Here is a 26,268-nt window from a genome sequence, read left to right as displayed (position 1 = left end):
CTTACATTAAACAGTATATTTATGGCTCTTATAACCTAACCCCGACTTACCACGTTCCTGGGGGAAGGCCGACAAACTCAGAGTAGAGGTGGTTGTTCAGCCAGTGAGCTGGGGCAGTTGGCCCCTGTTGCTGAGTGTGGAGGGACCCTCCACTCCCCAAGCATACCCTCTTCACCAGACCAGCCGTCAGGCAGGCAAGGGAGAGGGGCTGTAGACTTGGGTCCCTTCCCTGTGCTTCAGTATTTTAGAGGCTGAGCTCTTAACTTCTCGCCCCTCCTTCTGCTACTTTTGCAAGGGGTAAGGTTCCCAACTCTTGAACGTCAAGACTCCTTTAGAACTGCTTCGCTGCCCCTCCCTGTGCTCGCACCCAGAAAGTAGCTAGGTGGGCATCTTGGTAAACCTGGCCCTGAGCCAAATGTCCGTGCCAGAGGGTGCAGGGCCCCTGCTGGAACATGTCTCTATTTTTGGGGGAAAGGACACTCACGGCGGGAGGCCAGCAGCTCGGTGTTCCCAGGACCCCCCAGGCCCATCTGGTTGCTCTGGGTACGAGCCGTCCCTCATTGCTGCCGTCTCGGTCCCAGCAGGGCGCTGGCAGGCGTACGGGAAGGAATGCTGATCGCACCACAGTTGGGCATGTTACTTCACATAACTTGTGTGGCCCAAGGAGCTGTGCGGAGCAGCCTGGGCAATTGCATGTAAATTGCCAGATGGCCTGTAAGGCTGATTGTTTTAGCAACCAGAAAAAAAGGGGAAAAAAATGCAAGAAAGGGGGCATTTTTATTGAGAAACATTCTCTCGTTGCATATGGTATAATTTCTGTCACATTAGCTGTGGCATGTCTACACGTAGTCTGGTGTTTGGTAGGTTGCACATGTTTTTCTTCATTCTGAAGTGCCCTGGAGACTTCTGCAAGGTGCACAAGTAGCTTCCAGGCAGCCAGGCTCTCGATGTAGGAGGAACATCTGGACACTAAGCGTGTTTGCCAGAGCAGGCACCGCTGTAGAATTTCTCTGTGACAGGGTCCTACAGCTCCCCCTCGGGGTGGGCGGCCATGATGATGGTCTCATCATCTGTGCCTTCCCTTCCAGACAACCTTGGCCGTGATACTTGGCAGCGACAGGGAATTCACCACCTTATAAAGTAGTAGCCACTCATTCTTTGCATTTGCTCATTTTACCTTCTGGGCCACAGAGAACACACTTAAGCCCTTTAGAAAATTGGAGACTTTCTGTCATGGCCTCGAGGCTCTTGTCTTGTCTGGGTCCAGCATCCTCTCACTCTGAGCTGTTCCTCCTATGCTGTGGTGACTGAGCTGGGTAAGCACTGCACCTTGAACTTTACTCAGACTCTGTTGCCTGCTGGTAGAAAGGGCCTTTGATTTGGCAGGGTCAGGGCCAGGGCAGTAGGGGCTGACACTAGACCCTTGGGAGACAGGGCCCCGGAATCTGCCAGCCAGCCCACCACACTGGCTCACTCATCACAGCCGGTTCCATTTTTCACCGTAAGCCTTGTCCCCAGGAAACGGGCTTTCTTAGGAGAAGGGAGGAAATGCATTTAATCACAGAAGGAAGGTCGTTGGTGATAGGGGAGTTGGAAGTTCTGGGCAGCCTGGGACAAGTCTCCATGTCTGGGGACCGAGAGCCTGACCTCCCTTCTCAGAGGCGGCAGTTGAGTCAGTGACGGTGCTCCACATACTGGAGTGTTAGGCGGGATTAAAGAAATGTTTTTTCTTTAGAATTTTCTTAAAGAATGTTGGACATGGGGAAACGTTCACCTTGCAGTGTTGAGTGAAGGAATCAAGACACAAAAGTCCATATACAACATGATCATGATTTTTCCAAAAAAGAAAACATCTCTGCCCAAGAGATGCAAGGGAATGAGCCAGAACGTTTTTGCGTGGTTATCCGAGGAGGGTTGTGGGTGGCTTTACTCTCTTCTTTGGAACATAAGAGATTTTCTACTTTTCCTACAACACATGGATCTGCAACCAGAAAAGCAAATAATGCAGGTGTCTTCGAGAACTTGATGGTCCAGCTGGGAAAACAAGGCACATAAGGCAATGAAAACAACACAGCAGCCAAGTGCTGAGTACTGTGGTGAGGCGCGTGAGTGCTGTGGGAGCATGGGGGAGGCAGACCTGTGGGCCCAGAGTCGGCACTAAGCTGGCCGGGGCTCACGTGGGGCCGTGAGGCCCAGAGGCTGGAGACACCGCCAGCAAGTGGCAGGGCCAGGATGCTACCCGCAGCTGTGGCCCAACTTTCACTTCTGGGTTGCACTTGCCATCTGAGGGTTTGTAGAGGCTGTGGGGCTTGGAGAGACACAGGCAGAGGGAGGCAAGTGTGGGGCCTGAGACATCTGCAGTAAGGAGGCCAGTGAAGTGATGCTGGGAAGGGCAGGCCACGCCCTGGGCTCAGCTGTGAGGGGCCTGGACAGCCACCCTGTGGGGGGCCATCTGGTTGTGCCCCTCATCAGGCAGGGAGGCCCTGGAGTTGAGGTGCACCTTATATGGCGGGCATGCTGGAGTGTGGGTGCGTTCTGGGTGACAGACAAACGGAAAATGGAAATGAGTCTGGCAGCCAGCTAAGGATGGGTTAGACCCAGACTGAACCACGAGCCCGTCACCTCTTGCAGTCAGCACCGTCAGCGAGGCCTCTTGCTCCTCCCGTCAATTTATTTCTCCACAGGCTTCCATCACACGCAGATAGGCTCCTGCTGTTTTCTTGTCTGTTTCTGAGCCCAGGCCAGCGTGTTCCTGTGTGTCGGGGAGGGATGACAGGTGACGAGGAGCGAGCCCTCAGGGAGCTGAAAGCCATAGGCTTGGGGAGGAGGTCATTCTTTACTGGCCTCCGGGAAGTTTCTAGCCCGGTCCCCAGACCCCGGAGCCTCTCTTCCTGTGTGCTGCCCGGATTAGCTCCTCACTCTTCAGCCCCGGAGGCCTGCTTTCCGCCCCGTGGGGCCATGCCTGGGTTCCTGCCCTGGCTTCCAAGCTCCCTCCCTCTGCCTTCTTCCCTCTCAGGCTTCAAGGGGTCTCTTTGGGCCTGGGCAGAGGTGCCGTGGCACTGCTGTCCAGAAGCCTCCCTGCCTCGACTTCCGTCCACTTGCCCTAGCCCCCTCTTCTCCCCACGTAGCGCTCTAACTGCTGGCTGCTCTGTCAGAATTCTCCATGCCCCAGTGTGAGGCAGGGCCTGAAAGGGAGGTTGTCCTCAACTAGGGGCCTTGGAAGGTCAGTGGAGCCAGGCTCTGAAAGGAATGCTCTCAGACAGTGTGGATCCTGCCTCCTGGACTGACTCGGTTCTGTGATCACTTAACTCCTCAGGCGAGGTCCCAGGGGTTGACTGATGTGCCACCAGATGCTTCCTTGTCTCTGCTGGGCCCTTTTGCCTCAATTTGGGCCTCTTGCCAGGCTACGCACTCGGTTGCTCTCCCTCTTCCTTTCTCCCTGTGAGGTGATGTGGCGTTCTTCGGGGTAGGGGTGACACCCCCCCGCCTTGTGTGCTCTGTCCTTCTCCAGGCCCCTTTACAGTGGGAGAAACTAGAACTATTTCCATGTCTGTGAAATGAACTGACGACACGTTAAGATGGAGTTGGTCCAGCCAGCAGCTCCTGTCCTGTAGCATGTGACTGCGGGCATCTCAGTGTGAGCGGCAGCAGGGCTCTGTGCCGGCGCCTCAGAGCGTCCCAGTGTCCCCGCATCCTAGCCCCACCAGTGTGCCTGTGCAGGAAGTGAGGCCTAGGGGACAGGGTCTGGGAGGCCCATGTGCCTCTGTCAGAGGCACAGACCTCCTCACACACCACATGTCAAAGTTCAGGGGTCCCCAGGCATCCCTGAAGCCCCCCAGTGGACTCTCGGACCCACAGACACCACACTGAATGGATTAAGCTATTTGCCCGATGTTGCTCCTCAGGCAGACAGCTGGGCTGTGACTAGAAGTGGGTCTCCTGGGCCCGGAGCAGTGCCCCCATCTCCCACTCTAGTCCCCACACCTGCCTGCCCAGAAACAGGCTGTGTCTGTCTGGGCCCCGTGCTCGGTGCGTCCCCCCCAAAGAAGAGGCCTGGGAGCCAGTGAGCTAGGCTGGCCTCCTAAGATGTTGGGCAGCTTGTTCTGCACCCACCGGAGGTCCCCCTGTCACGTGGCCTCTCATTTGACTGCTTACTTCATGAGGGCATAAGCTGTGCTCCCGTGGTGACACGTAACAGGGACTGAGACCCACCACCACGAATGTAAGAACGTAAGGCAGCAAGGCGGCATTTTCTATGCAGTGGGGGCCAAGCGGCAGCCCTGCTCTGCGGGGAGCGGTTGGCCTCGTCCTCAGATCCACGGTGTAAAGCTTGTGCTGGATGGTCCCGGGACCGAGCCCTGTGACTCCAGGCTGACTTGGGCCTTGCTGTTGATGTGGAGGATGAATGAAGCACCTTGCCCTCACATAAGGCTCAGAAATGCGGACGTTCAGGGGCAACAGGCCGCAGATGGATGGAAGGGTGCTGTGCCTGGTGCGGAGAGAATGGGAACACCGAGAACCTGCTGGGAAGGACTGGGCTCATAGGGGTGTTGTTTCCATGAAATTGGGAGGCTGAGTCCCCCGACGTTTGTGCCATTGCGCCGGCCTTGAGGGCCCTTCTGAAATTGACAGGTGGAGAGGGCCTCTGGCTTCAGGAGCGGAACTCGGTAACGCGTGTGCTTCGTCCTCATCTTCTGTAGAACTGGTTGCCTTTGTCACCTTCAAGTTCTGTCTCTCCAGGTGAGGGCAGGCCTGTGCCACAGGGGTGTAGGGGCCACCAGGAGAGCAGTGGGTGTGGGTCAGGGCTGAGCCGCTCTTGTTGCTGAGGGTGCGGAGCTGGGGGAAGGTGCCCGTTTGGGAAGTTCTGTCACACAGCCCATCGGGAGGCACCGGGGCCGGGGCGGGCAGAGGTGAACAGAGATCCAGGCTCTGAGCTGTCAGCACAGAGCCCGACGCGGGGCTGAAACCCACAAACCATGAGATCATGACCTGAGCCAAAGTCAGACGCTTAACCAACTGAGCCACCCAGGTGCCCCTATGCTTTCTTTATTTTTAAAGTGCAGTATAGTAAACTTGTGTAACTTCTACTCAGAAAAAATGAAAAGTTTTTAGTGTGAGGAAGATAGAGACAGGGTCCCATGGAAAGCTACAACATTCTCCAAGCAGAGACTGCAAAAATATCCCCTGAACCATCTGGGGCCTGGGGCGACTGAGTCCCCCACACACAGAGATCCCATGGAGGGCGGGGGCGCCCAGCTTGAGCCTGCATCTGACCCATGTGAATGAGTGGGGGCCTGGGGCAGCAAGAGGGCTGAGCCGCTCTTGTTACTGAGCCCCTCTCCCAGGAGGCATGCCCTACGGATCCATGGAGGAAGGGGATATAGAGCCCACTGGTGACTGATGGCCCTGAGTGCCCTCGGAAAGCCTCTTCCTTCCTCCTCCTGGCAGCCCACCGTCTTGTATTCTCCAAGTTGGGTACCCCGCCCCCTCTCCGCCAGCGCTGGGCCTCTCCTGTCCCCATGGAGACCGGGGATGGAGAGGAGAGGGTGCCCCCGGAGCTGTGCCAGCACCAGGCTTTCCCCAGAGACGAAATCAGGCCAGGACAGTAGCTCTGTCTCCTGTTTGCTCCCTCCAGAGAGGTTTCAGCCTTTACTTTTTTATGACCGATGGCAGGAGAAATGACCAGGTGAACATCTGAGGTGAGAGTGGCCACACTGAATACGGAAAAGAGGCTGGAGGGGCGAGCCAAGCAGAAAGTCTGGAAATCACAAACCTTGGGAGGCCAGGCCGGTGCTGCTCTGCCCAGAAGACGTGCTTCTGCTGGACTGTACCAGCCTTTGAGCAGTGCCAGATCCCAGAGGGTAGACACTTGGTCATCCGTGGGCCCAGGGGTGGAGCACCAGGCATTGTCATCAGCTTCCTGCAGGTTCACCTGTCCACACCTGGCACACCTTTCCTTGTGACATGTGACTGTCTCTTGTCACCAGCTGCAGTGAGTGTTCACGCTCCGGTACGCGGGTGCCCCGTGATTTAGCCTACCACTGGGCACCTTGGCTTCTCGGCAAGTGGGTTTAGGCGGTTCTCAGGACACGTACCAGCCGCAGTGATGGAGCCATCCCGGGCACGGTCACCTGGGGCGCAGGTTGCTGAACACAGGGCGCTGCTCTAAGCCAGGCCCACCTTCAGAGGCTGGGGTTGTACTAAGCACACGTGTATCCATGCATGTCGGCCAGGAGGGAGAGGGGGTGAGCAGACCCAGGCCGTCTGGGGCCCGAGGGCCTGGCCGGGGACAGCAGGAAGGATCTTTGGGAGGGTGCAGAAAGTGAGCAGGAGGGGCAGGACGCTGTGGTTCACCGCTGCTCCCCGGGTCTGGGCTTCCCCCCGCCCCGGCCCCCCCAGGCCACCGGTGCGCCTTGCCCCGCTCTGGATTGCTCCTGAAAGCATGAGGGCCGAGGTAGAGCGTGGCAGAGGGTTTGCAGCATTTGCGCTTCAGGGACTTACACTGCTCGAACTGCTGGGTCCTGGGTGCCCAGCTGACAGGAGGGGGAGCAGGTGTGACAGCCCCAGGAGAGCCCGCCGGCCTCACCGTCTGCCATGGAACCAGGGCCCCAGCAGAAGAGGGACCAGAACCGATGCCAGAAACCTTCATGCGAGGAGAGACCAAAACACCCTTGGCCTAGTGTCTCAGAGATGGGCCCAGACTAGAGCCATCGCCTCCCACCTGGCGAGGCTTGCTGGTGGCAGACCCCCTTTCTTGCCGAGTGCTGTCCTGTGCCACGGGAGGGAGGCGGGGTGTGTGCCACATTTTCGTGGTGGGCATGGGCTGGGGCTTCAGTGAATCGCTGAGCCTCAGGTCTAGCATCACCTTCCCAAGCCCCTTCAGTTAGCCCAGCTTGCGCCTCCCCATCCTCAGACCCTTTGCCAGGGGCTTGCTGAGCCCTGTGTGGCCAGAAACAAGTCAGGACTAGAGGGTGAAGTTCAAATGACTGCTCTCTCTCCACTCTGGTTCGTCTCTGAGCTGGGAAAGAGGCAGCTCTATAAACTGAATATGGCAGAGACAGGGCTCTGTGACCTCAGGCAGGTTAGAAACTCAGCTTCCTTGTGACCGAACAGGCACCTCCCCACTGCCCTGAGCAAGCCCAGCTGTCTCCCTGGCACAGCCCGCCAGCCCAAGCCCACCTTCCTACTTCCATCGTCTGGAACTCCTCCCTGCTCCTAGGCAGGGTGGCTTCTGTCACAGCTGCCTATACCCGTGCTGTCCCCTCAGCTAGGGAGCTCTGGACCCACTTCTCTGCCCTCTTCCCACCTCCACGTGAAACTCCCTGCCATTGCCCCTCCCCTGAGCCCCACACGTCCCTGGGGCTCCCCTTCTCCAACCCTCCCCAGACCTCATCCTCGTCCCTCGTGGAGGACTCTAGACGACCACAGTCATGAAGTCAGCAGCACTGGTTTTGGCCATTCAGCCTCTTCTTTTTAGATCCGTGTTGTCACCTCCAAAGTTTCCTTGGTTATTCAACAGATTTTTATTATGCACGGACAGCATGCTGGGCATTGCTCTAGATGCAGGTGGCCAGGCCGTGAGCAAGACAGGCTGGTGTCTCTGCCCCATAACAGCCTCAGGACCCTCAGCAAGCAGCTCAGCCTATTTTCCCTTTGGCTGAGAAGGGTCCCCTCCAATGTGCCACCCTCCAGATGTTCCCTTTCCCACTATTTGTTGAATGAAGACACGCCCAGCAGTTCAAGAAGTTTCCGGCGAAATATTGACAAGCGTGCTACCTCTCAAGATGCAAAAGGATCTTTCCTTCTCCTAAAATCATATGGTCAGGAAGACTTGGAAGATAATCAGACCCCTAGAGGGCCAGAGAAAGCTCGAGAGAAAGGACTAGGGCCCTGACAGCCCTTTCTTCCGCCTCCGCCAGGGCTCTCCCCAGGACTCCCAGAGGCAGTTCCTGCTGTCTGTGCCCCTTCCCTTCCCATGGCATCTGGCCACAGGCCTCTCTCTCTTCCCCTCTGTCCCCATGCCCACTAGCTATGCCCAGGATTTGGGCCTTGGGGACCCCATTTAGCACCAACGAGCCACTGTTCAAAGTATCTCCTGCGCCCACTGGTGAAGCCCAATGACAGATACTGGTGGGAAGGAGAGGCCATTCAAAGAGACTAAGCTGAAGGAGAGTGAATGTACTGCCACAAGGGGCACTGCTGCTCGTTCCTGTCCTCTCAGGGACAGATGCCCAAGGATGATGGTGTGTGATTGTGCAAGTCAGTCCGCGGGGCAGGTTTGCCCTGTCCTGCGCTGAGCTATGACGGGCCAGCCTCTGCCCGAGTCCACCTGCTCCTGGGCCCCGTGCTTGGGCTTCACATGCAGAGGCCTGGGCCACGGCCTGACCCTGCTTCTCCTTCAGTGCGAGGCCTCGGCAGGCCCTCCCCTCACCCACTTCTGGGGGTCCACGCAGCCCTCACAGCCGGGATTCTATACAGGTCACACGAAGGAAGCACGGCCCCGGCCCCAGAGGTGGAGGGAAGTTCTATGTAGGGACATTCGTTCCGGAGCCTGAGTGTGCCCCAGCCCTGAGACGGATTCCCTGCTGCTGCCGGCACCCTCCACGCTTTGCCTTGCCTTTCACAGAGCCTGCCTCCCTAAACAAGTAGAAAGAGCCTGGAACGTGACCTTGGAGTTTGTCAGAGGGATGTTTAACTGTCGTGCTGCTGCTCACAGCTCTGTGACCTTGGACAAGTCACTTCTGCTCTCTGGGCCTCAGTTTCTCTGTGTAATGTGGGCGGTTCCTATCTCAAAGGTTTTTTGGCAGTTTTTTTTCAAGTGGTCCCTGCACAGTGCCGGGACGTGGTCAGGACCCGTGTTCTCTGGCGTCTTTGCGTGTCACCTCCCTGACAAAGATCCGCAGAAGGTGCACTTACTGTGCATAGTGACCCTGAGGCCCACTTCTTGCTGCTCTCTTCCCTGGATGTCTAGAGAGCAGGCTGTGGCCAAGAAGGCGGGATCCTGGCACAACCACTGGCCGTGATAACCCGGCTCCTGGCCCGTAAAGTGAAGAGCTGTAGTAAACACCTGCCAGATGGCAGTGAGGGGCAAGGGGGGCACGGGGGAGGGTGGGACAGGGAACGGCTAAAGCAGAGCCCTGGACAGGGAAGTACTGGCACTCTATCCCTCCTCTGTCTTCCTGTCCTCCCTTCCTCAGGGACTGAACCCAGTCAGGCTGAATGTGGTTATGTTTCAGATTTCTCCTAGACTTAGAATGTTTTTTTTAAATCTAAGAAAACCGGGGCTCCTGGGTGACTCAGTGAGTTAAGCGTCCAACTCTTGATTTTGGCTCAGGTCGTGAGTTCAAGTCCCATATCGGGCTCTGCACTGATAGTGCAGCACCTGCCTGGAATTCTCCATCTCCCTCTCTCTGCCCCTCCTTGTTCACACATGTGCACATGCTCTCTCTCTCAAAAATAAACAAACAAAAAATAAAATCTAAGAAATCTCTCTTAACTGAAATGCTTAGACCACGAGCTGTTCCACTTTCTCAACTCCCTAATTGCTGGCTCGCAACAGGGCCTGGAATACAGTAGTCCTCGGTATGAACATTAAAGTGGTAGAAGGACAAGTAGAAAATCTCTTTGCCCCCGTAGTCCTCCTTGTGAAGATGGCTCCAAAAGGCAGCGGTCCCTTTCTCCCTTTAGTAAAGAGGGTGTGGAGATTTCCAGAACGTTTCTGGCCTTTGAGGATTTGGAACGCCTTGTAGTCCCCACGCAGACTAATCCCGGAGGACATGGGCGCGGCACACACAGGAGATCAGGAGACCTGCCTGCGCCCTGGACACGCTCTGGCAACTGCCTGCTTCGATTTTCCATCACAGTCTTTATTTTTGTTTAGTTGACCTCTGCCCCTGTCTTCTCACGACCAAATGCAGCCCCCTCGTCCTCTTGACTGGTTAGTGGAGGCTCTGATCCAGCTGGATCCGGTGTCCCGGCTGTCAGCCTGCAGCTCAGCTCCAATGGGGCCCTAACAGCTTGTGCAGGGCTGTGAGTAGAAGTTGGGGATACAGTCGGAGTTCAGAAACTTCTGCACTCTGTTGTCTCTGAGGTGCCCTGCTCAGTGCATGTCTCCCCAAGGCATCCTCGTCGTCAGGCAGAGGGTCTGGGCAGGGGGCCGCCTCCCTCTGCCTTTCCCATCAGCACACCCTAGAGATGGGCCCAGAGGGACTATGGGGACTCAGGGTGGTGACTTCTGAGTCTGGGGTGACTTAGGACCTGGCCTCAGACCTGGAGAGGGCGGTACCCTTGTCTCACGGGCCCTTGCACAGGCCCATGCCTCCCTGCTGTCCCTGCGAGGGAGTGTGTTCTGTCTGCGACCTGAGCAGGACCGTTGCCAGTCTGGCTTCAGAGCTCTCTCTACCCGGGCTCCCTTGAGCCTTGGAAGGTGTCCTCTGCGGGGCAAAGGTTTTGTCCCCACGCACAGGCTCTGGGGAGGCTACTGCGCCAGCATTCACCATAGCTCAGGCACAAAGGTGCGGCCACCAGTTTAGGGTCTGCGTGAACTGGCCCAAGTTACTTCACGTCTTCATCTGTAAAATGGGCGTAAGTAATACCCACCTCAGTAGAATACAAAGTCCAGAAAGAGTCCTAGAAACAGAGAAATTTAGGACACATCGGAGGTCATTTCAGATTGGTAGAGAAAAGACAGTTCATTTAAGCAATGGACAACTTGCTGCCTAGAAAAAAAATGAACTGAATCCTGACTTAAACCTCACATTAAAAAAAAAAAAAAATCCTATAAAGATCTAATTGTAAAAATGAAACTAAAATTACAGAAAGACAGTATGCAAGAATTGTTTTTCAAATCTTGAAGAGGGGAGGTCCCTCTCAGCCTGACAGAACTAAGAGAAAGAAGCTGTACAAGGTACAGGTACAGACCAATAGGTTTCTGCACAAACAGAGCCAACGTGAAAATCAAAAGAAAAGTGACAAACTAGAAAAAACGAACGTCTAACTATAGATAAAAGGTTAATTTCCTTACTTTTAATTATTTATTTATTTTTGAGAGAGAGAGCGTGAATCAGGGAGGGACTGAGAGAGAGGGAAAGAGAACCCAAGCAGGCTCCACCTATCAGCACAGAGCCCGACATGGGGCTCGAACCCACAAACTCTGAGATCATGACCTGAGCCCAAGAGGACACTTAACCAACTGAGCCTCTCAGGCACCCCAATTTCCTTACTTTCTAATGTATTTCTACAAATCAAGTACAGAAATGATCAGTACCCACAGAGATAAACACACAAAAGATGTAAAGCGATAATTTCTGGAAAAGGAGCTGCGATGTTCCCCACACGTGTGGCCCCACTGCACACGGACAAGGCCACCAGGCTGAATCCCGGCGCCATGCTTACACACGTGTGACCCCACACGTTGGTCGTGCTCTCTAGGCTCAGCCTCCTGAGCTGTACAGTGAGGATGACAACAGTCCCTTTTATTAAATGGGTTGCCAAGTATAAAGCCTGTAGAACAGGGAGTGGGGCAGGAATCACTTTGTAAATCCTTGACAGATAAGGGGTACCTCGGGTGGCTCGGTTGGGCATCAACTTTTGGTCTCAGCTCAAGTCATGATCCCAGGATTATGGGATCAAGCCCCACATCAGCTTCCGTGCTGAGCAGAAAGCCTGCTTAAGAGCCTCTCTCTCTCTCTCTCTCTTTCTCTCCTCGCATGTGTGCGTGAACATGCACTCACTCTCTCAAATAAAAAATAAATACTTGACAAAACCTGAAAAGATGCTGGAGCTTCCCTGTGAGTGGGATGTTCTTATAGTAAGAAGTGTGCAGTGATAAGCCATTTCTCCACAGCCATCGCTAACAGTGCCTGTCATTGATGGGAGTGTAAATGTGCGTTAGACTTCCAAACACACCTATCCTCTGACCAAGCAGCCTCTTTTGAGAACTGTCCTGGGGGTGATGCACATATGAGGTGTTCATGCAGTACCATTTGTAAAAGCTAAAATTGGAAATAGTCTTCCTTTGGCAGGGAACTGGTTAAATCATTTATACTCTGTCCCTAACCTGGATGATCATGCAGCTTTAAAAAAAAAAACAAAAACAGAGACAGGTCTACATTTCCTGATGCAGAGAGCATCTTCTGTATACAAGCGTACCTCATTTTATTGCGCCCCACTTTTTTGCGCTTTGACGATGCCTCATTTTTTTACAAATGAAAGGTTTGTGGTGACCCTGCGTCAATCAAGTCTCTCAGCGCCATTTTTCCAACAGCATTTGCTCACGTGTGTGTGTGTCATATTTTGGCAATTCTTGCAATATTCCACATGCTTTTCTTTGTTATTATTTTATGGTGATCTGTGACCAGTAGTTATAACTCCCTGAAAGCTCTGATGATGGTTAACGTTTTTTTTTTTTTAAGCAGTTCTTGGTAATTAAGGTGTGTATGTTGGGTTTTTTTAGACATGATGCCGTTGTATACTTAATAGACTTTAACATGGTAAACATAGCTTCGATATGTTCGGAGAAACCAAACAATTCATTTGACTCGCTTTATTGCTGTGGCCTGCAACCAAACGCATAATATCTCCGAGGTGTGCCTGTGTATTAAGTAGTAAGAATAAGGTGTGGACAAAGATGTACAAGAATTCCATTTGTGGGAAAAGGAAACTGGCCTCGGAGGGACATCCAGAAAAGCACTAACGGTTGCCTCTGTGTGTCAGGGGTGGAGGGGCTGTGGCTGAAAGTGGGGCAGAACCCATGAGTTTTCGTGGATCCTAATCTGAAAAAACCTACCTGACATCACTACTGTGAGGCATAAAACACCATCATGGAGGTTGGGGGCCGGGAGCAGCCAGATCTTAGCTCTACCACCAGATGTGTGGCCTCGGCAAGTCCCTGACCTCAGCCCTGGCCTGCGTCACTGCCCTGTGCGCATTCGGAGCCCCGGCACTGCCCCCGGCAGGAGTGGACCATCTGGGCAGACATGTGTGCTGTGCACCTCAGACTCCTGCCGGCACCAGACTCTTGCTGCCTGGCGCGGCCTCCGTGGGGAGCTCGGGGTCTCCGTCCCTCTCTGTGCCCGTGCTGAAGGACAGGCCGCAAGAGGCCGCTGTCGGCCACCAGTTCAGGAGGGCACTCACGTGAACTTCTTCTGCCTGCAGGGGTCTAACGTGATGGAAGAGCAAGACCTGCGGGAGATTGGCATCAGTGACCCCCAGCACCGGCGGAAGCTGCTCCAGGCGGCACGGTCCCTCCCCAAGGTGACCGCCGACAGCTCGGCAGCCTCAGCCCACTCCAAGACAGGGCCCTGTCCATGACACCACCTGGACCTAGAATAGGGAAGGAGCCTGGCTGCAGGCCATGCAGGTCACCACAGGGTGTCTGTCCCTCATCCCGAGAGACCCAGCAGGCAGCACCAAGGCCTGTTTGCTTTCTTGCCAAGTCCCGAACCCCAGAGAGTCAGCAGAGACTAGGGACAGCTGGGGACCCGGTACAGCCCCTGGGGGAGGCTCCAGACCTCTGCCCAGCACAGGAGCTGGTACCCACAGGCTTGGCCTGTCACTGGAGCCTCTTTGGGGTCTTTTCTGACTTGCTGGAGACGAGGCCAGCCTGCGCTGACTCCTGAGGTCAGGCCCTCCCTGGGAGAGGCAGAGGGGTGCTCAGGGCAGCAGGGGACGCAGTTTTTCCCTGGGGAGCCAGGAGCTGGTGGGCCCAACCTCTCCCCCTCACTGTGCTGGTGCTCGGTTCCGTGTACCCAGCGCTTGGGGACACGTGAACAGGTCCCGGCAGTGGGGCCAGAGCCTGCTTCACGGGAACGCACCGTACCATCCCACCAAGTCTGTGACCTTGTCAGTGCTCAGTGGGAGCCCCTCTGCAGACCCTTCCTCCCGCAGAGCCGTGCCCCCTACGGCCGTCTTCCCCAGGCCTGGGGTGCGCCGGTGGCCCCCCAGTGGGGGAGCCGAGACCAGAGCAGCGGTACAGAGGGCTGTGTGGAGGGAGGAGATTCTGGTCCCCTGGACTTCGGTGCCGTGAGTGCCGAGGTGTCAGTCCTGCCGCCCCTTCTCGCCCCACAGGTGAAAGCTCTGGGCTATGATGGCAACAGCCCTCCATCAGTGCCCTCCTGGCTGGACTCCCTCGGGCTGCAGGACTACGTCCATTCCTTCCTGTCAAGCGGCTACAGTTCCGTTGACACTGTGAAGAACCTCTGGGAACTGGAGCTGGTCAATGTGAGTGCAGCCCCCCGACGGTGCGGGCCCGGGGCCGGGAGGGGAGCTGTGGGCACAGGCGTGGCCTGACCCCTCCTCGCGCCCCCGCCCAGGTCCTGAAGGTCCACCTGCTCGGCCATCGCAAGCGCATCATCGCCTCCCTCGCGGACAGGCCCTACGAGGAGCCGCCCCAGAAGCCTCCACGGTTTTCCCAGCTGAGAGTGAGTTGGGGAGGGTGGAAGGGGGTAGGTGGGTGTTCTTCGTATCGCTAGGGATTAAAGAGAATTCTTGAGGGATTCTTTGGAGACACCCTGCTCTGTAGTCGAGGAGCGAACAATTCGTCCCCTCTCGTCGTTGGACCAGTTCTGCCCTCAGGCCCAGAGAGCACAGAGCAGGAGTTGTTAGGGCTGGTTATTTATTGATTACGTGCCTCCCATGTCCATCAGAGGCCTGATGGGGCTTGTCGTAAAGGGTTCCGTTTAAATATAAGGAGAAAGTAAAATGTTAGAGTAGCAAAACAAATAATGAAATGCCAGCAGGTGTTGGCGACAGAGCCAGTGGGACAGGCAGGGGGCAGGAGCCCCCTCACCAGCGGTCTGACGTGAACCTGACACAGGGCGTGGAGTCCGCAGCAGGACCTGTGCCCTCCCCATGGCTTCTGAAGGAAAATCCTGCACTGAAATGGTCTAGAGAACCTGTGATTTGTTTTTAATAATTTTTTTAAATGTTCATTTATTTATTTTGAAAGAGAGAGAGCACGAGCAGGGGAAGGGCAGAGAGACAGGGAGACACAGAATCCGAAGCTGACTCCAGGCTCCAAGCTGTCAGCACAGAGCCCAACGCGGGGCTCAAATTCCTGAGCAGAGAGATCACAACCTGAGGTGAAGTCAGATGCTTAACTGACTGAGCCACCTGGACACCCCTGATTTTATTTATTTTTAAATGTTTGTTTACTCTGAGAGCACATGTGCGCAGGTGTGGGGGTGGGGGGAGCACAGAGAGAGAATCCCAGACAGGCTCCGCGCTCAGAGCAAAGCCTAACAGCGCAAAGCCTGACAAAGGGCTCGATCCCACATCCCTGGGATCACAAGCTGAAACCAAAAGGCACCCAGGCGTCCTGAGAACCTGTGGTTTTAAGAACCTTGTGGTTGCTTTGTGCTCAAGCCCGGTAATCCCTGACTGCAGGTTAGACCCTGCGGGCCCACGCTGAAGTCTGGGACAGGCTCTGTCCCCAAGCCTGAGCAGGGCCCTCCTAGCCTCAGCCCTGGTGCGGCAGCTTCATGGTGTGGGCGCCACTGTATCCTCCTCTTACCCAGGAGCCCAGCCTGAGGAGCCAACGCACCGCTGATGCTGACGTTCAGTCTTAAAGACTGAGGAGACAGGGCCTCAGGGCGCTGACCGGCTGTGTGTTTTCTCAGGAAGAGCTTTGGATTTGGCCATGGGCCCCAGGGATCTGCAGCCAGTTGTGGCCGATGATTTCATCTTTGTTGAATGTGATAGTGGCTTCCCAGCCCTGTAACTGGGAAGCCCTTTTCCCATGTGGCTCTAGGCCGGGGCGCCCCCGGTGGCTACTGGCCCGCTCCACAGGGTTGCCGGGACTTCCTGGCCCCAGGAAGAATTTGGTGGCTTTGACTGTACCTGAGCTGGGCCCAGAGGCCAGACTCCCCACAGGTCCCTGCCCCAGCATGCCATCCGTTTGGTGGCTGCTTGGTGTCGGTCCTCAGCTTAACGGCCTTTCTCATGGATACACCTGCCCCTGCGGAGCCCTCAGCAGCCCAGGACTGGCTGGCACCTCCAGCCTAGGGACTGATCTGATGGGTTCCAAGTTTTACCTGGATTTCTCTCCGCTGCAGTGCCAGGACTTGCTCTCCCAGACGTCGTCCCCGCTGAGCCAGAATGACTCCTGCACTGGCCGCTCTGCTGACCTGCTGCTGCCTCCTGGGGACACGGGCAGGAGGCGCCATGACAGTCTACACGACCCTGCGGCACCTTCTCGGGCGGAGCGCTTCAGAGTCCAGGTGGGACAGGAGGGGGACTGTGAACAGGGATCCCCAGACCCCTCCACTACCCATGTGCCCCAGCAGCAGCAAGAGCAAGACCCTGCCTCCTCCCCCTCAGCCCCACCCCGGCTGTGACCACGGGGCTATTGTCAGCTGTCACTGGGACAGATCCTGCTGTCTCCTCTTTGACTACAGCCCATCCCTTCCAGCCCCTCAGGCTGCCGGCGCTGTTTCTCCACGGCTTAGCCGCTTAGCTGTTTCTCCACGGCTTAGCCGCTTCTCGGCCCACTCTTGCTTGCCCTGCCTGGACCCTGGAACTGCCTTCTCCCCTCCTCACCTCCGCACCCTGCGCCCCACCTGCCCAGCAGAACTGCAGCCCAGGTCGACTCCTCTTCCTGCTGCCTTTTTGCAGCCGCTGTCAGGCGCAGTTGGGAGACACGTGCGGCTGCGCCAACTACCCTCACAAACCCACCTGCTGCTGCTGGGCCCTGGCCACCCTGAGACCCTTGCCCTAGGATGGCCCCCTCCTGCACTCCTAGCTTGCCGCCATCGGGGCATCGTGTTCAGGGCTCCCGGATGTATTCAGGCCTCACCTGTCCAGCTTCCTGCCTTGCACACAGATTCCAGGCTTTGTCTCTTGTCCCCCATCTTGGCCTGCTGGACACAGATTGGCAGGTGTCCCTCAGCCCCCTACTAAAGTGAACTTGAGATTCACTACTTTCTTCTCTCTCTCTTTTTTCTAAATGTTTTATTGAGAGAGAGAGAGAGAGAGAGAGAGAGAACGCAAGCTGGGGAAGGGCATGGAGAGAGGGGGAGAGAGAGAATCCCAAGCAGGCTTCGTGCTGTCACCCAGAGCCCAACATTGGGCTTGATCTCATGAACAGTGAGATCATGACCTGAGCTGAAATCCAGAGTCGGACACTTAACCAACTGAGCCACCCAGGCGCCCCTGCAGTTTTTCTCTTGCCCAGCACCTGGGGCTTTCCGTCTCCTTTAACAGCACAGCCATGAATTTGACAAGACTGGAAAGGCATGTTGTCCAGAAGTTTTAGTTGCTCCACCTCAGGAGACCTCTGCACAGTGCTGGGAATGGAGGTCATAGATAATTCCTAAAGTTCTTCCCGCCTCCCCTCTTCTTCTATCAGTGCCCTGATTAAGGATCCCATCACCGAGCACCTGGATTTCAGTGGCCTCCTACCCCTCCCCTATCCCAGCTTCCACCTCGGGGGACACAACAGCAGGCCTCCCCAGCACTGGGTACTTGCCCACCCCAGAATCACATGGGATGATCCCTGACTTGGATGTGAGGCTCCCGGGGACCTGGGCTCCTGCTCCCCATCCTTCATGAATTCTCGTTTTCTCCTCTGGTCTTGGTCATTTCTTGTCTCTACCTCAGAGCCTTCCCAGCTGAGCCTGCTCTCAGGGGGCCTAGATCCCTGCCTCACCGGCGTGGACGGCCTTTACGTCTGCCACCGTGCCTCTGCATGGCTTGTCTGCCCCCTGCCCTCCCCACCTTGCGGCTGGCTGCTTTGCCCTTGGGTAGGCTGGAGCTCACAGAGAGCGCAGGAGTTCCTCTGGAATGGCCAAGCAGACCCATGACCCCGTGTGTTCTACAGGAAGAGCACCGCGAGGCCAAGCTGACCCTTCGGCCCCCCAGCCTGGCCGCCCCCTACGCTCCTGTGCAGAGTTGGCAGCACCAGCCGGAGAAACTCATCTTCGAGTCCTGCGGTTATGAAGCTAATGTGAGTTGCCCCTGCGCTCCCAGCCTGGCCCGCCTCCCTGCCACCCACCCTTCCTGGCCGGGAACAGGGCTCCAGACACCCCCAGCACCTAGGGAGAAGGGGGCCCTCCCAGCCAGGATGAGGGAAGGGAGTCGGGGGAGGGAACCACTTGGCCGTGGTCCCCAGTTGGTCGGGTCGCCCTGCGTGGTAACACAGGACTTCCTAAGCCCCGTTCCTGCCTGTGCTCCTTCAGTATCTGGGCTCCATGTTGATCAAAGACCTTCGAGGGACAGAGTCCACACAGGACGCCTGTGCCAAGATGCGGGTAGGCCGTCCGTGCGGGGGGTGGGGGCCGACTGGGCTAGGGAGGCAGCCACCTGGGCCCTCCCACACTCTGTAAGGGGGGAGGCTGGGGCCTGTGGGATCCAAGGGTCTTGACCTTGGGAAGGGGCATTCACAGGATGACAACGTGTTTCCAACAGAAGTCCACCGAGCACATGAAGAAGATCCCCACTATCATCTTGTCCATCACGTACAAAGGTGTCAAGTTCATCGATGCCTCCAACAAGGTGTGCTTTTTCACAAACACCATTGGCGGGAGGGGACCCCCCCCACCAAGCTGGGCATCTTACCTAGAGTGTCTCCAGCCCTGTTGATTGCCCAGGTGCTTGCCACTCAGCTGCCACACATCCTGATCCCAGGGCCCGCCCTAGTGACAGGCGCCTCTTGTCGTCCTCAGCACGGGTTCTGTGGGCCTCTTACCCGCTCACGGGCCCTGCGCGGTGTGATCCTCTTCATGAGCAAAGGGCTCCCCGCACACCCCACCTTGGGAACCCCACCCTCCTGATGCCCTCCTCGCCTTGCCCCCGCCCTGGAGAGCTGGTGGAAGGTGTGAACATTTACTCCCTCAGTTACCGCAACCCCTACCCCTAAGTCAGGCAAGGTTATACACCGCCCTGCCCCCACCAACAGAACTGAGGAGAGAAAGAGTGGTGGTATTTGGCTACGCCCTGGGCAGGGACAGAGAAAGGTGATGACATCAAGGGGCTGAAGCCGAGGCATGCCTCAGGGGGCCCGAGAATTCCAGACCCTGCTTTCCCATCCCTCCCCCCCGCAGAACGTCATTGCGGAGCATGAGATCCGGAACATTTCCTGCGCGGCCCAGGACCCAGAGGACCTCTGTACCTTTGCCTACATCACCAAGGACCTGCAGACCAGCCACCACTATTGCCATGTTTTCAGCACGGTGGACGTGGTGGGTGGAGTCCCGCCCCGGGCACGGCCGGAGGGGGCCCGCGGCCAAATGGCCTCAGTGCAGTGCCATCCTGGCGCTCGTGTGGCACCTAGCAAACGTTTAGTACCAAATGAGGCCCCCGCAGCCATCCAGTCCAGTCCCTTTCATACAGTAAGGAGACAAGCAGACAGAACGGGAGGCTCGTCCAAGGTTCTGGTGACAGGGCTTTTCCCACTTCTCCTCAGGTGATTCTTAGGTCAGCCACGGTCTTCCATGTCAACCCACCGCCCTTATTCCCCAACCTCCATCTCAGCAGTCACCCCGAAATGTCCTCTGTCTCCCTCTTGGGGGCAGCAGTGCCCTCCTGACGCGACAGTAGGCTTCCTTCTCCCAGATTCGTGCCCAGGCTAGGCTCTGGTGCCCAGGGACAGTGGCACAGCAGGGACTCCCTCTGCCCTGAGACAAGGCCCCCGGCCCTCTCCTCATCCCATCTTCTGTCCAGATCCCTGCCATCCTTGGGGAGCGCAGCTAGCTCCCAAATCTCTGTGGCTTCTGGAACACAGATGGCCAGGCACTCTCAGCCCCGGGACGTCAGTGCTTACTCTGGGCCCGGCCTCAGACTCCAGGCTCTGCCACTGGCTGGCCGTGCCGTCTTAGAAGTTCCCTCCCCCTGGCTCCTCATCCCAGAGGGGGCTGTAACGTGACCAGCGTCATGGGGTTGTCTCGAACACTAAATGAGCTCATCTACCCCATACTCATAGCTGCTGACACTTTTACGTGTAGCTCACGTTTTCCGCAGCCCGGTATTTCTGCTCTAACACAACATACATGCTCCTAACGATCAACATGCTACACGGAGTCCCGCAGTAAAACCCGAGGTTTGGGGGAGATCGAACTGGGGACACAACACTCAGAAACTCTTGTCAGTGACACATTAGAAAAGATAGGAACCTAGGTTAGGAGGCACACAGCTGCCAGTCAGCAGCGCGCTACCTTGAGGAGGCTGCCTTGTGAAGGGGAAGGGAAGCCAGGGAGCCAGCAGGAGAGGCGTCCAGGACGGAGGAGCAGGATGTGGGGAGGGTGCAGGGTGGCGGGCCCCGGGGCCCCCGGAGAAAGCTGAGATACCGGGGGTAGATGGCGCGGCTGGGCCTGACTGGTGGGCCGGCGGGGTGCGGGCTTGGTGCCCGAGTGTTCACGAGATCTGCTTGAGGAGACAAGACGTGTGTCACGCGGAGGTCGTTCCCTGATGTCATCAGTCACTTCGGGACGGATTTGCATTTGCAAGCCCAGCGTCCGGAACGGACCGAAGTCTTCCCTGTTCAGGGGTCACCCGTGCCTGTGCTCAGGGCTGTGCAGCCGGGGCAGGGGTGAGGTGGCTCTTCAGTCCTGGGTGCTAACGCCGCGCTCTGTCTCCTCCCAGAATCTGACCTACGAGATCATCCTGACGCTGGGGCAGGCGTTCGAAGTGGCCTACCAGCTGGCCCTGCAGGCCCAGAAGTCCAGGCCGATGGGGGCCTCCGCCGCCGAGACCGTGGAAACGAAGTCTTCCAAACCGGTGCCTAAGCCTCGGGTCGGCGTGAGGAAGTCAGCAGTACGTGGGCCCCAGCCGCCAGGACCCAGTCCCCCCTCCCCGGGGTCCCTTGGGGGGGAGTGGGCTCCAGGAGGGTCTTCTCACTGTGGCCGGCCAGCCCCTCGGGGAGCCGCCATTAGTGCCTCTCACGGGAGGTGGACAGCTGTCCCCCCACCGTGGCCTTCCGCCCCCTCCCTTGCCAGACGCCAGCCGGGCCTGGCCGGTGGCCGGCGTGGGTCGCAGAGAGCGTAGCCCGCAGCGAGGCCCCAGTAACGTCACCCTGTGTCTGTGTCTGCTTTGCTCTGCGCCCCAGGTGCCGCTGCCCCCCGATAGTCGCTGTTGTTACTGTCACACCTGCACCACCCATCGTCCTTCTTACCTACCGCTGCCGTCTGTTAGTCCTGGAGTCAAGGTCTTTACAGCTCCTGCTGTCTGTGTGTCCGTCTGCCCGAAGTGACCGTGAGCTCTCTGAGACACTAGTGGCCTCTCCCTCTCTGCCTGCGTGACATTCTTTCCTGAGCTGCCCCCTGCCCCCTGCCCCCACTGTCTGTGCTTTAGCTCTCTGTGTCTCTGTGTGTCCTCTCTCCAGAGGCCTGGGGCGCCCACTGCGGTCTTGCCCAGGGTGCGCTCTCTGGCTCCACCTGAGGGACCTGAGGCTTGGAATGTCCCAGCCCCTCGCCCTCTTCCTGCCACCCGGAACAGATCTGGGGCTTCGAGCACAACGCTCAGGTCAGGCAAGGCTCCTTGACCTGAGCAGCTCTGAGAAACCCCTGGGAGAAGGGGCCCCTGGAGAGGCCTGGAGGTGGCCCTCCCATGATGCTCCAGGGAGAGTGCCATGGTCGCCACCCCAGCGCCCAGGAGCCTGCTCTTTGCAGAGAACAGGGGCTGCCCCTCACGTCACCAGTGTGGCTCCGGACAGCCACGAAGGACGGCCGGGTCCTGCTGCCCCCCGGCCAGGTACAGCGTACCCTCTCTGACCCCTCACCTTTCTTCCTCGGCAGCTGGAACCACCCGACACGGACCCAGACGCCCAGTCGCATGCCAGTGTCTCCTGGGTTGTGGACCCGAAACCAGACTCTAAGCGGAGCCTCAGCACCAAGTATGAGACCACTATCTTCTAACCGCCCGCTCCCTGTCTCCACTAGTCTCACTGTGCCTTGCCCTCCGACCTCTGCTCTTCTCCGCTCTCCTCCCGGCCGCTGACGCCGAGGCCCCGCCCCGGGGGGCCCTGCTCTCCTCCCGGGCGGCAGCTCTGCACACTGCACACTCACAGCTCGTACCCAACTCCACCGGACACTGTGAAGCCCCCACCTCGGGCGAGGACGGCGTGGCAGGGGCGGGGGTGGGGGGGGTGAGCTGCCTTCGAGGCGGGCACCAGGAGGGCTCGGGGGGGCCCTGTCGCACCCAGGAAGCCTCGGCGNTGGGCAGTCTTCAAGCAGAGCCCAGACAGCACCCTGTGACCAGGCCGGGCGCCCGGCCGCCCTCCTCGCCGTCTTCCGTGCTGAGCCGCAGCCGGGGGCCACCGCCAAGAGCAAACTGTCCTTTTGCACCTTTCCTGACACAACCGACCACTGTGACCACCCGGTGCCAGAATGCCCTTGCACTCCGCTCCTGGCCGGCCCGCGGCCCTGTCCTTCCTCTGCCGTAAGGTGCTGGCCTCCCTCCGCCAAGGGCCTGAGCTCGGCGACGTGTCTTGACTAGGGTCAGACTGCGTTCCGTGAGGGCCGAGGTCCTCGGGCACATGCCTGACTCTGCGGCACGGAGCTCGGAGCCTGCGAACCCCCGCGGGCCGGCTTCCCTGGGCAGGCCTCGCGGTCCCGACGAGTCTTCCGCTCCGAGGAACGGGATGGCACGTGTGTGGTCGGCCCCTCGTGTCTTCGCCAGTGAGTCACAAGGCCGGCCCCAGAGTCTAGCTCACCGAGAAGGAAGGCCTTTCTGTAGGACCCGGCAGGAGGGAGGCCGGGGCCCCATAGACGGTGCCCCTTCTCCCCTCACAGAACGGAGCCGCTCGAGGACAGGGACCCGGACCGAGCCACTCCCATTGTCGTCCAGGGGCTGACACTTCTCCACAGTGTGGGGGTCAGAGCTAGTCAGCCGGCACCTGGTCCTTCCCCGGTCAGCCACCCGCAGTGTCTTGTCTCCCCCGAGAGGGGGCGCTGTGTGGCCTGTTGGGCAGCTGGGATCCGGGCGGAGGCCTGGTGGGCTCCCGTGGCCGGAGGCGGGAAGGAGCGGTTCCGGGGCAGGCAGTGCAGATGAGGGTAGTCCACGAGAAGCCCGGGAGCGACAGCGGCCGTTTTAGAGCGGCCGGGGTGGGTCCCTGTGCCTGCCTTCCTGTCCTTGTGCCTTCCCAGCAGACACACTGAGCCGGAGGTGGCTGTGGGCCCCGGGAGCTGGCTCGCTCTGTTGGGGCAGGGGGGAGGCTGCCAGGGACCTTCTGTGCCACCGCCACGTTTCCTTTCAGTTTCCTCCACCTTGTGCAGGCCCCTTTGGTTAACCCTTTCCTCCCCCCGTTGTGTTTGCTTCTGCCAAGCTGAGCCACCGAAGGAGCCAACTGTGCTGCAGAAACACAGACGTGGGGAGCACAGGCTCCCACTGCCGCTGCCGCTGCCACCGCCATGTCACCTGTGCTCTGAGGACCCAGGCCCAGCCTCTGCCTGCAGCAGCTCCTCGGGGCTGCTCGGCCTGGACCTGCCCCCGCCAGGTCTCACAGAGCGAGCTGCACTCCAGGCCTTGAGCAGATGAGACTGGAACTCCCGAGAGTCAAGAAGTGACTTGTCCAGAAGACATTTTTTAATAGAAAAAAATTTTTTCTATAAAATGAATTTTTAAGACTTGGCTCAAACCTCTAGGTTAAACCGCCAAATCTTGAGACAAATGGCCATCAGATCAGAGGACAGGGGACAGGAGATTGGCTACAAGGCCAGTCTGTCCAGGCTTCTGTCCTTGGGCCGGGATCTCGGCATGGTCCAGTAGGGCGAGGAGAAGGCAATGGCCCGCGGGTGAACTGAAAGCAGGCACTAGTGGGCAACACCGAGGAGGTCCGTTAGAGTCCGCTTTTCAAGCCCAGCCAAGTTAGCTGCCGTTCCTGGTGAACCGCCTGACTGCTGGTCCCGTCTAGAGCCAGCGGGGCCTCTGCAGTGAGAACGCAGCCTCGCAGGCACCTGGCAAAAGCCAAGACTTCCGGTCCGTTTCTGGGGTTCCAAATGTGAAGGCCTGGGGGCCAGGCAGAGCTGAGTGAGCAGCCCCTGGTGCCACGAAGTCTGCGCCGGCACCCTGGGCGGCTCCCCGGCCCCTGACCCCGTGGTCAGAGCGCTGTCCCACAAGCTCCCTGGCGCCCTCCGGCCACGGCCGGGGTTGGGTCGAAGAGAAGCAGCAGCTTCGTTTCGGGCATTAATGGGTAGGTCAGCTAAGAGTGCTACCTGCCAGTTTGTGATTTGTCTAATCAGGTCTGTGTGATTAGGACTCACTTCGATTCTCTGAATTATTGGTTCGACTGTTGTATTTCAGCTGCTGGATTCAGCCCCCGCTCTAAGTGTAGAGAAGGCTCTCTTTAGCCTTATTAGGTGACAGTCAATTTGATTCTCCCCCGGCGTGACCTTCAGGGCAGGCCGGGTCGTAGTGCGGCTCTGCCACGGAGGCCCTCCTGCTGGCTCTCTTTGCTCTAACGCAGCATCTCCGGAATCTCTCTCTCTGCTCCTCAGGTGGGGGAGGGAACGGGGGGGGGGGGCAGCCACCTGCCCCGTCCCTTCCAGATCAGGCTCAGAGAGGAGCCTTTCCTCACGCAGGTGGCCAGCACACCTCACGCTCTGCTGGCGGGTTCCAGGCTTTGGTGGCGGTTCTGTGCAGGGAACCTGCTCAGGCCCACTCCCCACCCCTGCGGGCGTCCAGAGGCGGAAAGCTGCCCTCTCTCTCCGCTGCCACCGCAGGCCCCTCCTCTCTTAAGCGGAGGCAGGTGACCCTCCACTTTCTGGTACTAAACAAGGACCTCAACACCTGGACACTTGGCTTCACTTCCTGCTTCTCCGGCAGCAACCCCCGTGCAGTGTCCCGCCCCTGCCGGCCTTGAGCCTCTGACGGAGGGACCCTGGGGGCTGCGCTGGTGCCGGCGGCCTGGCCTCCCCCCAGGCGCCTCCCATGCGGTAGGCCCCAAAGGAAACCTGTGTAGACACTACGATGAGCTGCTCAAGCTGTCTTTTTGTTTTTAAATCCTATGTAGGTGTTTCCTCCCCTCGAAGCTGCTATATCTTTATTTATTCAGGGTGTTGCCGTTACTGGAGAGCCTTGGCTAGTCCGCTCTGGCGCTGGGTTTCCTTCTGAGCTCGGTTTCTTTCTGAATAGTCAAGAAGGGTAGGGACTGGATCTTTCCTCCTCTCTTCTCCTCTGGGGCAGGTACACTGTCCCTTTCTAGGGAAGGGAGAGTAACTTTAAGGACAGGCTTCAAGTGGAAAAGCCCCTGCCTCTGCCCTTCCCTGCGCCTCCCTGCGGTCTCTGGGCTGGGCAGGAGCCCTTCAGGGCAGGACTGGAAACGGGGTCCGTACGGCACCGGCCACAGGTTGTCTGCTTGCCTCTTTTCCACTCGCTGTTCTGAGCAGTAGGACCCCTGACAGGCTCTGCATTCGCGATGCTCCACGTCCCTCTGGGTCTCTAGCCCCGGATTCTAGAGGGCGTTCCCGAGAAGCTTCTGGCTGAGCAGGCAGCATAGTTGCAGTCGTTAAGACCTTAGAAAGCTAGTCTGACCTCGGTCTGTTCTTGAAATGCCCAGGCCTGTGGAATGACTGTCAGACGCAGTTCACAAAAGTGTTGTTGCTAAAGGTGTGGCAATGGGACTGAATTGTAATAAAAATGTTATTTAATCCTTGTCTCTGTATTTTGATACTTGAACGAATTCCCCTTTTATTTTACTGTACATATCGTTGTTAATCTGTCTGATTGTGTCCGAATGACGAACATCTTGTGGTACCAAACAAAAGCGATCTGTGCGACACCACAGACTGACCTCACCACGTGAGAGTGTAAATACTCCTGGGCTTCCAGCTTCGGTTTTGTTATTTTCCTAACTGTACAACTTAGAACAGACTGAATTAATAAAGGAGAAACAACATGAAACCAGCCTGCCTTTTGGGAGTTTCTGAATTGGGAGGCTGCCTGGCTGTTTCCTGGCAGCAGGGCGGGCTGGGTGCGGGGAGGCGCTCCGTCTAGGCTGCTCCGGCGGAAGCTGCCCGCACCAGCCGTGTAGTTGGCCCTGTTGAGCTTTGAGGCTCCGGGAGTCACCCTCCCTCCTCAGGGCAGCGCGTCCAAATCCCAGGCGGGGACCGCGTTCCGGTTATCGCCACGGCTCCTGCACCCTTGTCTAGGCCTGTCCTCCCACAGACATTTAGCGAACATCCGTGTACAAGACTGGGTCGGAGGAGAACCATGGACCAGACGTGTCCCCCTCAAGAATTTAGTCTTGGACACATACAACTGGCTACCGGCCCAGGCCGCACCGGACGGTCCCGTGAGCATCCAAAGGGAGGAGTGCTTCCGGGGCTGGGGGGCGGGGCC

General features: G+C 57.8%; 1 protein-coding gene across 5 annotated transcripts in view; it reads left to right on the top strand.

The window, feature by feature from the left end:
- The window catches only part of ANKS1A (ankyrin repeat and sterile alpha motif domain containing 1A), a 97,262-nt gene extending 71,429 nt beyond the window's left edge, over positions 1-25,833 (top strand). Inside the window, exons 11-23 of one of the 5 annotated variants that reach the window (XM_077754924.1) lie at positions 13,156-13,254; positions 14,068-14,220; positions 14,313-14,420; positions 16,053-16,217; positions 17,816-17,941; positions 18,174-18,245; positions 18,403-18,489; positions 19,038-19,175; positions 20,575-20,745; positions 21,038-21,136; positions 21,726-21,823; positions 22,426-22,607; positions 23,255-25,833. In XM_077754924.1, the coding sequence (XP_077611050.1) occupies positions 13,156-13,254; positions 14,068-14,220; positions 14,313-14,420; positions 16,053-16,217; positions 17,816-17,941; positions 18,174-18,245; positions 18,403-18,489; positions 19,038-19,175; positions 20,575-20,745; positions 21,038-21,136; positions 21,726-21,823; positions 22,426-22,607; positions 23,255-23,466 (1,710 nt within the window). In that variant the 3' untranslated portion in view covers positions 23,467-25,833. Of the gene's footprint in view, positions 1-13,155; positions 13,255-14,067; positions 14,221-14,312; positions 14,421-16,052; positions 16,218-17,815; positions 17,942-18,173; positions 18,246-18,402; positions 18,490-19,037; positions 19,176-20,574; positions 20,746-21,037; positions 21,137-21,725; positions 22,073-22,425; positions 22,608-23,254 lie in introns of those variants that run through there. The other 4 variants (XM_077754926.1, XM_077754925.1, XM_077754927.1 and 1 more) reach the window with 4 other exon arrangements.
- Positions 25,834-26,268: the final 435 nt, after the last annotated feature.

This window comes from Crocuta crocuta, unplaced genomic scaffold, assembly GCF_008692635.1.
Source record: "Crocuta crocuta isolate KB4526 unplaced genomic scaffold, BGI_CrCroc_1.0 scaffold132, whole genome shotgun sequence".
Lineage (NCBI taxonomy): Eukaryota > Metazoa > Chordata > Mammalia > Carnivora > Hyaenidae > Crocuta > Crocuta crocuta.
Note: the sequence above shows the minus strand (reverse complement) of the source record. Positions and strands in the feature narration are given on the sequence as shown.